Below are 11,997 nucleotides of genomic sequence, written 5' to 3'. Positions count from 1 at the left end.
TCGTTAAAATTAAAAATACAAAAATAAATATTAAATCAAAACAAATTGATATCAGTTTATTAATAAACAACAATTTTAAAAATATATAAGATACAATTTTATAATAATATGTTAATTATTTAATTTAGTAAATAAAGTACATTTCATAAAAGAAAAAATTATAAATAATTTCAAGAAATATATTTAAATAAATATTTAAGTCCATGTTATATTGAAAACAACATTCAAGTCCAAGTTTAATGATGAGAAATAAAGGACCTAAAAATGTATATAAACATATAAATATGTTATATAATTGCATACAATTCACAAATATTTATCAAAATTATTTTAATAAAAAGCTTTAATGAAAGCTGATAATACTAATAATAATAATAAATAGTTGTAGAAAACAAAAATTTATTAATAAATACTCACTTCTTCAGTTATATTATAATAAAAATTATTGTATGTAACTCCATTCACTTGAATATTTTTTGGTTCATTTAGAATGCCAAAAACAGTGATATTTTGTAAAATTGTTTTTTCGTCTGAATAATTATTTGTAATAACTTCATTTAACAATATTGATTTGTTTAGTTTAAAATGGATTTCATTATACATCCCATTTTCCCATACGTCTTAAAAAAAAAATGTATGATAAAATACAGCAAGAAAAAATAATTGCATTATTATTTACTTAAAGAGTCGCCGTCATCCCAAAACAAGTAGCCAGATGCTTCTTTGAATTTGTTTGGTGCAATTAAAAGTCCAAATGAATTTTTACGGCTATAATTTAAATTAAACAATGTTTATATCCTATCGATACAAATTTAAAATTTAAATAATATACAAATTTAAGCTTTAGTAACGTATTATCATAACTTTTAAATGTAAAATTATAAAATGCATTAAGATAAGCATACCTAGATGTAGTGGTAGTAGCTGGATCTTGAACTGGTAAAATATAGCCACCGCGTATCTTAAGTGGAATAGTATCTGTTGGAGCTTCGATAGTGTAAATGGATCCATTACTTAGTGTACATTTTTTAGAATAATAATCATACCATATATCATTGGGTAAATAGATGTCTCTATTCACTTGGTTCTAAAAACATGTAGATAATTAATATATAAAATGTTTTACTGTAAAAAGAATTATAATAACCAAACCTCTTTTAAAACTGGTGAAATTAGTAGAGCAGAACCCCATAGAAATTGTGTATCAATATTGTAGGTATTGTTATCATATGGATATCTAAACAAGTTCAATATTTATACTACTTAGTCTCCAAGAATATTAAATTAAGTAATACATAAAACTAAATAAACTTACTCAAAAAATAATGGTCGAGCAACTGTTTCACCATAAATATGTGCTCTCCAAAACAAAGAATACAAATATGGAAGCAATGAATATCGAATTAACAATGCTTTTTTAGCTGATTCTATAACTAATGGTCCTAATGCCACAGGATCTTGATCCTTTTGTATAATAAATGTAATTAAATTATTTTCTTAATAAATGTAAATTTATTAAAATTAATACATACAAAATTTTCATCAGAATTATGATTTCTTGAGAATGGATAAAATGCACCTAATTGACTCCAACGTGAACAAAGTTCAACTGTAGTATTATCATTAAAACCACATATATCAGCTCCCACAAGTGGAACACCAAACATGTTGAAAAGCACAATATCTAAAATAAAATTTATTTAAATCATGCAAAAATAAATAAAAAATCATAACTATCATGTAATATACACTCTTTCAATAATATAAAAATTATTTAATAATAATATTATTATTGTATTATTTGATTACTTAAGTGGCACCTCAGTAGAAACTACAAGTGAATCTTTTTTCATAAGTATTAACCTTAATCAGAATAACAAAAAGATGCCAAATTAATAGCGTAGTTAAGTCTTAAACAGTGTAAATCAGATTTATTATTTTGGTAAAATTATTTTCTTGGTACTCCAGCGCATGTCTGTTTTTTTTTTATGTGTAAAAAAGTAATACATTTTGAATTGCATAATGACTATCTGGTGTAAATCAGACTTGGTTAATTCCTTGCTCTTTTTTTTTTACATTAATACTTGTCATTTTACTCAAAAAAAAATAATATAACTAATTTGTTTAAATGTATAAATAATTAAATTTAACTAGTGACAACACAGACCAGCAGTTATACATAGTTTGATAAATGTTGATGCAGTAAATTAGTCCAGTTTATGGTAGAACTCATACTGAATAATAACTAATATTACAGTTTTTAAATTATTACCAGTAATAGATTGTTTCATATCATCCCATGTAGAAAATATATCTCCAGTCCAATGACCAGCAAAATGTCCTAAACCAGCAAAACTTGATCTTGAAATAACTAATGGTCTTGAATTTTTAATCACTGATAACGCACTAAAATTTGTAAAAAATTTTTTTTGAACTCATTATGAAACAAAAAGTTTCTACTTTTTAATGTTATCAATTATGGATCTTACAATTGTGTTGTAATAGCTTCAGAAAATCCATAAAGATTATGTACATCATAATGAAGTCCAGCGTGTTGATTTGCTGACATGCAAATAGTTTTGTAATTTAATTTTCCACCAGCAACACTAGGTGTATACTGTGGATTTTCCCAATTACTAGAATTGGTAAATATGCAACCTTCCCAATCACCATTGACAAAATTTGATGGTTCATTCATGTCCTAAAAATGTATAGAAATGAAAAATTTAAGACAGAATTACAATAGTTTAAAATACAAAATATAATACTAACAATCCATAAACCATCAAATGGAAGAATATTATGATAGTTAGATACTTGATCTATCCAATAATCGATCGATTTTGGATTAGTGAAATCAGGGAATACAGTACCACCATTAAGGTTCCATACCTAAAACGTATTGCAATAAATTATAAACATAAAAAATATTTAAATATGGGAAACATACTTGGCCTTCAAGTGGGAGACCAGAAGAATTTTTAATGAAGAGTCCATTTTTTAAGCCGTCGTCATAAGGTGGATATGATCCTTTTGGTTCACGGGAAGATACTCCAGGATCCAATATAATTACATGATGCATTCCAACCTTTTAAGACAATATTAATGAATACAACTGCTATATTTAATAAATAGAAAAAATACTATACTACCTTATGCAAATAATCCACATATTTAGGAAGATCAGTAAAATTATCACTTAAAGTGAAATCATTTCTATTTTTCATATAATCAATGTCATTCCAATGTGTATCCTAAAAATATAAATAAATTATTACTTTACATAAGAATAATAATAATAAATATTAATCATTAGTAATTTAAAAGCGTTTTAGAATAATATGTAAATTAGTAAGTTACCCAAGGTATTCCTGCACTAACAGTTCTATTATGGACGTTTATAAGTTCTTTTAACGTTTGTCCAAATCTAAAAATTGATTAATTAATTAATTGATTAAAATTTCATATCTTAAAGAAAAAAACTTACCGGCATAAATGAAATCCTAATGTCCAATAGGAGGGTAAAAATGGTTTACCAATTGTATCTGTGTATTGAGATATAACATCAGAAGGTGTTGGTCCCATAAAATAATAAAAATCTAATATACCACCAATTGTTCGGTAAGTGATTGCAGGTGTTGGTTGCAACACAATATCTAAAACAAAAATATTTAAGTTGTTTATAATTAACAGCAAATCTCTAAAAAGTGTTCATAAAATAATAATACTAAATACAATACATTGTTTATGTACTAAATAAGTAGGTACAACATTTTTGAACTAGAAATAGAAAATTTAGAAGCTCTTTAAATGTTAGGTTTAGGTTTAAAAAGAATATTGTAAATTAAGAAAAATAGTTTAGTAAAAATCCTACTACAATAAGAACACAGTATATATTTGAAGGATAATTAAGTATTTTGTATACAATCAGTAAATTGTGTTTAAAATAATACTATATTAAATTGAGGAATAAGTCTCAGGAATAAAATTTTTAATTCAATAGGTATTTATAATTTTCAATTTTTAAACAAAAATTTAATTTTAGATTTGAAATTAAAAATCAGAAGTAAGTAGTAATATAGCAAACAAGTAAGTAAAAATATATAAAAGCAATAGAAATCTTAGAATTTCTCGTATCTTAAATTTTGGTAATCATTTTTTTAATATACTTTAAGAAAATTGTTGAAATTTTTACATAATGAGTTACTGTTTGAAGAATCATTTTTTAAGTAAATGACAATAAGATAGGTGACTTAATTTAAAAATACAAGATAGTTTATAAAATATTAATAAAAATTGAATCACAGAGACTTATAGATATCTATTAAAATCTACATAAAAACTTATAAAATATAAACATGAACTAATTTGGTAAGATAATTGAACTAATTTCCTGACTAAATTTATGGAGATAATAATATTAGCTGACTACTTTTTATTGAATACATTAACTATTTCATACCCATAGCATTACTGTTGAATAAAAAAACTCCATGACTTTTTCCTGATTTTTCAATCAATAAATAAAACGGATGTGAACCATATCCATTCATCTGAATAAAAACATGAAATTACTAGATTGTAATATAAGCTAAATAATGCCAGTTTCCATCAAAAATGTAATAATTTAATGGACCAATCATAGGCCACTAAATTATTATATTTAAGGGATCATTAGCTCACTATTGATTAATTTAATTTTTAGTGATTGATCATACAACCCGGCAAATAATAATAACTTACATCATTTTTCGGAGGACTATCATGATTGAAAAAAGTATATGTTTTCCAATTCATATCAAGCATAAGACTAGATCTATGTTCACCTAAGCCATATATATATTTGGTAGGTAATAATGCTGAAAGTTGAATAAATTGATCAGAATAAATGAAACCTCCAATATTTCTACTGTCAAATCTAAATTTAAAAAAATATATTTAAAAACAAAATCAAGACAATCTATATAAACTACAAATTCAAATTAAAAAATTCATACATGGTTAAATTATCACTTTTTCTTAGAATTGCAAATCCAACTTTATCATTGGATAATTTTACAATATAGTCGGATACTAATGGTTCATTTCTATTATTAAATTTAAGTACTGGTACTTCAGGATATGGTGGCTCATAACGTTTATTTTCTGGATCATAAATCTAAGTAATAAAATAAGTAAATAATATAATTTGGTATTAAATTTACAAAAATTGAATTACCTACAAAAGAAAAACTATTACAATAATAATAATTATAAAATAAAAAGACACTTGTTTATACAATTTGTTATAAAGCTATCATTTCTGAACTAAAAAAAAACAAAAAAACAAAAAATTTGTTAAATGAAAATTGTTTTAATACCTTAACACGTAATCGCTGAGCTGTTTGTAATGAAATTTCCATGCACAATACTTTAATATCATTTTTATAAATGGTATTTGCCGTTATGTTAAAAAATGCTATTATTTCATCTCTAGATGTAGTTACATTAATAACTTTGTAATTACTATAATTTGAAGAATAATAACACCATGGTACTTGTGAATTTTCAGTACTAGGTGACCAACAGCAATTTCTTTTTTCACAGCTTTCTTTATCAGCTTTTCCTCTCGGAAAACAATCAAATTTATATTCATCAGAAGTTACTGAACAATAACTATCAGCTACATGATTATGATTGGTACCAAAATCGGCAAAATCAGTCTTTATATTTTCTAGTATATTTTTACTATCATTTATATATAAATATATTAAAACTGATATTAACAAAAAAATGGAAAGTAGTGAAATAACTGTGTTTTTGTTGCATTTTGGATCTTCGTCAATAGAATTTTTATCCCCGATAGGAATATATGAATTTTCAAATTTGGTCTTCAGTTTCATATTAAACAAACAACTCTTGATGCTTAATTAAATTGCACTAAATAGAAAAAAAATATATTATTATAATAAACATTCAGTAGGTACAAATTCAATTAGTTAACATATTAACAGTTCAAGTACAACTGATAGGAATAATCGTAACATAATAAGTTAAACGATTCTATTTATTTTTAGTATAAATAGATTAAAATAATGAAACTATTATTCTCCACTGTTAATATAACCATATACAAGATTAAAAAATGATTTACTGACCTTATTTGTTATTTAATTTATAGCATACATTTATGAACAGTAAATGTGTTTATAACTCAAATCTAATTGCTTTTGATACTGATTCAAAGTTCAAAGCTTTAATCACAACATGTATTAAGTACATTGAACAAGAAAAAAAATTATAATCTCTAAATCTTTGTTGACTGACAATAATTAAGATTGTCCGACAAATGATAATCTATCAGACTGTTTACAAATTTACAACTAACGATAATTTAATAGCATTTTGGATGAATGACAAAAATCAAAACAGTTAACAGTAATATAGGTATTAGTAGGTAAAATAAATTTAAGTTTTTAAAATTCAAAAAAACTGAAATGTGAATGATAGTGTAATGATATAGAATGGAACAAATATCTATAGTTCCATAAAACATTTGTTCCAATGTTCTTTTGTTCCACAGAAAAAATTTGTTTTAAAAGTCTAGAACACTGAATAGGTATTGACCATCGGAGCAAATGTTTTATGGAAAAATTATTTACTGGAAGAAATATTTTTGGAATGAATTATAATTATTTTATGAAAACAAGGAAATTTAAATAAATTATATTTAAAATATAAATTTAGTTTTAGGAATAGATAGGTAATAGGTATCTATTTAATATTTATATTAAATATTAATGTGTTTTGGGTTTTGGTTTTTTTTTTTTAATATAAAACTGATTGTTCAACAACATAATAATATACATTGTATTCTTGTCGTAGCGGTCTACGGTCCGTTTCTACATGTCATATTATACGGTCTACCTCACACTTGTCGTCAACCACGCATGTCTCTTTATGCGTTATGACTAGGTACCACAAAGGTAAAAAATTCATAAATTAATACAAATGTAAGATTATAATATATCTATTTAACAACACACAATTACAGTAATAATTCAATAATACTAATTAATCTAACTAATACACGTCTCAATCTAATCCTATATATGAAAAATATGCATTATAATATAGAGGTATTGAAAATTAAGTGACCATTATTTTAGATTCTGAACGAAGTGATGAATGTAATGATTTAACAATGTGTTTTTTTTTTGTGTCTATATACAGCAGTCAGCATGTCGAAATAATGCTTCAATTTCAAACTTCGGGGGTGGTTTCCGATGGCAAAGTGAATATCCTTAGTGCATTTAGGATTTAGCATTATAGAGGTCAAAAGTAGGTTGACATTTTCCTACAGTTTTCAAAAAAATCGAGAAAAATGAAAAAAGGGACGAAAAAACGGGAATTGTCACTCAAAACCAGTTTACGACCAACTCGAATTTTTTATATGGTTGTAACCACGATTAAAGATATAATAAGATATATGTATATATATAATTGTGGCTATAACTCAAAAACTAATTACTGTAAATAGATACCTACTTGATACTTAGTCTTATAGTGATTCAAACATTTTAAGAATACCTACATAGGTAAAATTTATTAGCATTTCAAGTTCAAATATTGACAAAAATTTTTCAAAATCATGAATATTAGTAAATTATTTTGTAGGTATAATTCTTAAAATTTTTTGTATAAGTAGCTAAGAAGAGTTGAAAATTGAATACAAGATTTTCCATAAGTTTGGTTTACAATAATTTTAAAAGAACTTCCGACTTCGTGTGTATTAAGACCATTAAAACATAAACCATCTTTTTCACCAATCACTGGAAATTATATCCTAGAATCTAGGCTGACAAATCATCTCCGTTCAGAATTGTTTTTCGTGTTATCATTCCATTTAAATTTAACTCAAACTAAACTGTAACAAATTATCTCATAATTATAGTAATAGTATATTATTATTATAGAAGTATCATACCTAGTTTAAATCGTCAAATCGTTGGGGATGATCAAATAATATAATATTATATGATAGCCTGGATTAAGGGGCCCACGTGTGTAAAGTACTAAAGTAGTAAAGTACCCGCATAGCTTTCTTAGCTTAAAATGACATTGAGTGATAATTTGTAGTTTTTAGTTTTTATAGTACCAACAAGAATATTTTTATTTATTTCTTGTTTGAATTAACGGGCGATGGGGCCCGTTAAAAAGCTAGTAAAAAACGTTTACATAAAAAATACTTCATTTTATTTGTAAATATATATTTTATAAAAAAAATATGTTTTTAATGATTTTACCCTCATTTATCGTTAGCATACAAGGTTATAATATACTTGTATAATCTTAAAGAATTGTCTTAATCCGGGCTTGTATACTGCAGATTTTTGGTAGACGGCAATTATACGACAAGAATACCATAAATAAGTATTCCGACGTTTGCGTTCCAACAAGTTACTTAATCTATAAAATGAAGATTAATCTTAAAAAGAACTTGTGTAGGGATCTTCTGTCCATAAAAACATTTTTCACAAGCCGCCAATGGGTGACTTATCCTTTCTGTCATTTAAATATTATTTAATTAATTTATTATATAATGTTTAAATGTAAATGTAAATATAAAACTCCGTTTCAATAAAAAAAAAATCGTATGCTAGGCATAATAAATTTCCTTCAAAAGTGTACCTACTAACTACTTGTTAGTTGTGACAAACTGACAATTTAAAAATTTACACGATGAAAATGATAAAATAAAACTAAGCGACATAAATTCACGGAATAACGACAAAACACCAATATCATAATCCGACAAAAAATATTGTACCACAAGTTTTTATTTCCATTTTTTTATTTATAACGTTAATAACCTGCTAATCTCAACAACTTCTTATCTATCCGCCGGATCTGTAAATAAACATATAAACTGTTATCATTATCACCTATGAATGATTGAATGTCTTAAATCAACGAACACGTTTTTCATAATTCATATATTAATAAATTGAATTTTAAAGTAAAAATGAGCAAAAAAACTGTGCATAAAAAAAAACCAATTTTAACCAACGAAGGAATTGGATTCGAGTGGGATGTCACTCCTAATTATTTCAATAAAAACAATAGTGAATCTGAGGATTCTGACAAAGTAAGACATAATAAATAATAGTTAAATTTTATTAATTATAAATAAAATAATAATAAACAAACTTAATTTTCATAAGAAGCAAAATTTCATGTAAATATAATCACTTAGGTTAGGTTTTTTATATTCTTACAACGTATTTATTACATTTTAGAGTGAAGAAAATGAACCGAAAAAGAAAAAAGTACGTAAGTTAAATGTATCTCAACGACGCGAAGAGCAAAAACAAGAAGAACTAAGACTCAGAAAAGTTGAAGAAGAATTAACTCAAATTGAAACAAATCCTCAAAATGCTGATCACTTTGACCGATTAGTGCTGTCAAATCCCAACAGCTCATTTATTTGGATTAAGTACATGGCTTGTCATTTACAAGTAATATATTATTCTATACTTTATTTAATTTTAAAATAACTAAAACCTATAATGGGTGGTCTATGGATCAACACTATTTGCTTTTTACCATGTAAAATTGTTATTTTATAATATTTAAATTTAAAATATTATTTTTAAGCAGGTCTTAATAAAAATTAGCTTATTGAATTTGAACATCTCCAAGTTATTTTGGATTTACCAATATTTTTTGTTACATACATAATGTTAACATTAATTTAATTTAATAATCTTCATACTAAGAATAAAAAAAAAAAATACTTCAAGATTTGCTGTAGATATGTAGATATTACTTCAACAACCAAGTGTACATTAATGGTGTTCTAATATTTTTAAATACTAACATTTGAATGGATAAAGTACAGTTTACTTAATTAAGTTATTAAAAAAAAATTAAAAATACTTATCAATAGCTGGATAATAAAAATGCAATATAGTGTATATTCATTCCTCTTGTGTCTAAAACATTACATAAAATTTAATTTAATCAACTAAAAAGAAACAAATATGAGAATTAAACATATAGTTCATATAAGTAATGTTTTTTAGGCTTTTTTTCATGAGGGTTTTTCTTAAAATTTGTTTATAATAGTAAAATTATTATAAAGCCACATAACAATATTTCTTAAATAAATCCCTTAATTACATAGTAGTTTTACAATTATATATTTAATATATTATTATTGTGATTTATAGGCTACTGAAGTAGAAAAAGCAAGAGCAATAGCTAAAAGAGCATTGTCTATAATTGATACTAGAGAAGAACAAGAAAAACTAAATATTTGGACTGCGCTTTTAAATTTGGAAAATTTATATGGCACTAAGGTAGAGATTAAAATTTGACTTATCTTAAAATTGAATCCTTTTTAACTGAATTAATTATTTAACATTCTAATATGTATATTTATTACTGCTACTTACTGTGAAGAAAATTGAGTAATTAAACTATCTTCATTTGTAAATTTTTAATATGTTCCTCACTTGTCGTTTTGGTTTTGAATGCAACATTTATAAGAATATTATTGATATTAATAGTTAAAGTATAAAACGTAAAAAAATATAAAAATAATAATATTTATTATACTTTAGGAATCATTTAAACAAACAATGGATGAAGCATTACGTTCTAATGATGAATATCAGATTTATATAAAAATATTGGATATATTTGCAGAATCTAATAAACTAAAAGTAAAGTTTGAATATAATATAGACATAGTTTAAATATATAATAGTATTTTAATAAACATTTAAATTTTTTTCAAATGTTTCTGTTTTATTTAGGAATTAGAAGAATTAATTACAAAAATAAATAGAAAGTTCCGTGATTCTCTTGATGCTTATCTACACTGTGCTACTGTGTACTTCAAACTCAATAAATCTGGCAAAGCAAGATTTATTTTGCAAAAAGCATTATCAAATCTTCCAACCAAATCACGTATGTTAATTTATATATTACATAATAATATATTATTTATTATAAAGTAAGTTACAAGCATTTTAATGTTTTAATATTTTATATAACTATAACTCACTTAAATATTTTAGTATCAATAAAATACTACGAGGTGCCCTAGATAATAAGTACCTTTCAGTTTGATAATAGGTAAATTAACTCTAATCTTAGAGTCACTAGCATAACATTTATTCTGCTAAACTCAGATTGTCTATGATTTATGTTTGTAAAACGGAGAAATTACATGGGGGGGGGGGGGGTATGATGTCCTTTTTGAATGATTTTGTAATTTTTATTTTACTTCTTAGATGTCACTATGATAAGTCGATTTGCTTTGGTTGAAAATAGTGATGGATCACCAGAAGAAGCACAGACCCTGTTTGAACATGTCCTAACATCCTATCCTTCTCGTATTGATGTATGGAGTATATATGTAGATATGCTAATAAAATCTAACAGAATAGATTTGGCAAGGTAGGAACGTCTTAATTTTAACCAAGATATTATTCTACTATATAGTTTGTTTGATGATAACATAAAATTAATTTTTATGATTTTAGACATGCATTAGAAAGAGCGACGATACAGAAATTAGCGCCTAAAAAGATGAAGTCTTTGTTTAATAAGTGGATGATGTTAGAAGGAAAATATGGGACTTCTGAATCTGTAGATAAAGTTAAGGAATGCATGAATAACTATGTTGATTTAATTTTAAAAAATAAAAAACAATGTTGAACAGTTAATAATAATAACATTAATATTATAAGAATTAATTATTGTAATATTATTCCCAGTATAAATATCTTGTATTTATAATTATATTATTTTTATAAATCAATTGTTTTTCTTACTAATTATTTTTAGGCTTTTAATTCTCGTGAAACTTTGGTTATGTTATGGGTACCTTTAGGTTCAAAGTAGAACTATTTACCATACTTATAGTATACTATGTATGCAAATTTCTCATCTTTATTGCAATGCAAATAGTGCAATATTCAAGCTAACTGTCAGTCTCTTTAATACTAG

The 11,997-nt window shown here is 24.7% G+C and overlaps 2 protein-coding genes across 2 annotated transcripts; one reads left to right on the top strand and one right to left on the bottom strand.

Annotated features, from left to right (window-relative positions):
- Positions 1 to 28: 28 nt before the first annotated feature.
- Positions 29 to 6,446, bottom strand: LOC114131340 (lysosomal alpha-glucosidase-like). The gene is made up of 19 exons (XM_027996529.2): positions 6,138 to 6,446; positions 5,361 to 5,919; positions 4,998 to 5,158; positions 4,744 to 4,918; positions 4,463 to 4,553; positions 3,488 to 3,656; positions 3,361 to 3,427; positions 3,153 to 3,254; positions 2,951 to 3,088; positions 2,773 to 2,892; positions 2,490 to 2,701; positions 2,273 to 2,406; positions 1,533 to 1,684; positions 1,316 to 1,464; positions 1,153 to 1,237; positions 906 to 1,087; positions 680 to 768; positions 418 to 620; positions 29 to 258 (listed from the first exon to the last, which is right to left on the bottom strand). Exons 2-19 carry the CDS (start codon positions 5,880 to 5,882, stop codon positions 196 to 198), a joined length of 2,814 nt encoding a protein of 937 aa, XP_027852330.2. The 5' UTR covers positions 5,883 to 5,919; positions 6,138 to 6,446; the 3' UTR covers positions 29 to 195.
- Positions 6,447 to 8,914: 2,468 nt separating this feature from the next.
- LOC114131333 (protein RRP5 homolog) lies at positions 8,915 to 11,809 on the top strand. The gene is made up of 7 exons (XM_027996523.2): positions 8,915 to 9,127; positions 9,279 to 9,497; positions 10,212 to 10,340; positions 10,605 to 10,706; positions 10,800 to 10,953; positions 11,280 to 11,445; positions 11,532 to 11,809. Exons 1-7 carry the CDS (start codon positions 9,005 to 9,007, stop codon positions 11,704 to 11,706), a joined length of 1,068 nt encoding a protein of 355 aa, XP_027852324.1. The 5' UTR covers positions 8,915 to 9,004; the 3' UTR covers positions 11,707 to 11,809.
- The last annotated feature ends 188 nt before the right edge of the window (positions 11,810 to 11,997 follow it).

This window comes from Aphis gossypii, chromosome 2, assembly GCF_020184175.1.
Source record: "Aphis gossypii isolate Hap1 chromosome 2, ASM2018417v2, whole genome shotgun sequence".
Lineage (NCBI taxonomy): Eukaryota > Metazoa > Arthropoda > Insecta > Hemiptera > Aphididae > Aphis > Aphis gossypii.
This window is presented reverse-complemented; position numbering and strand designations above follow the sequence as displayed.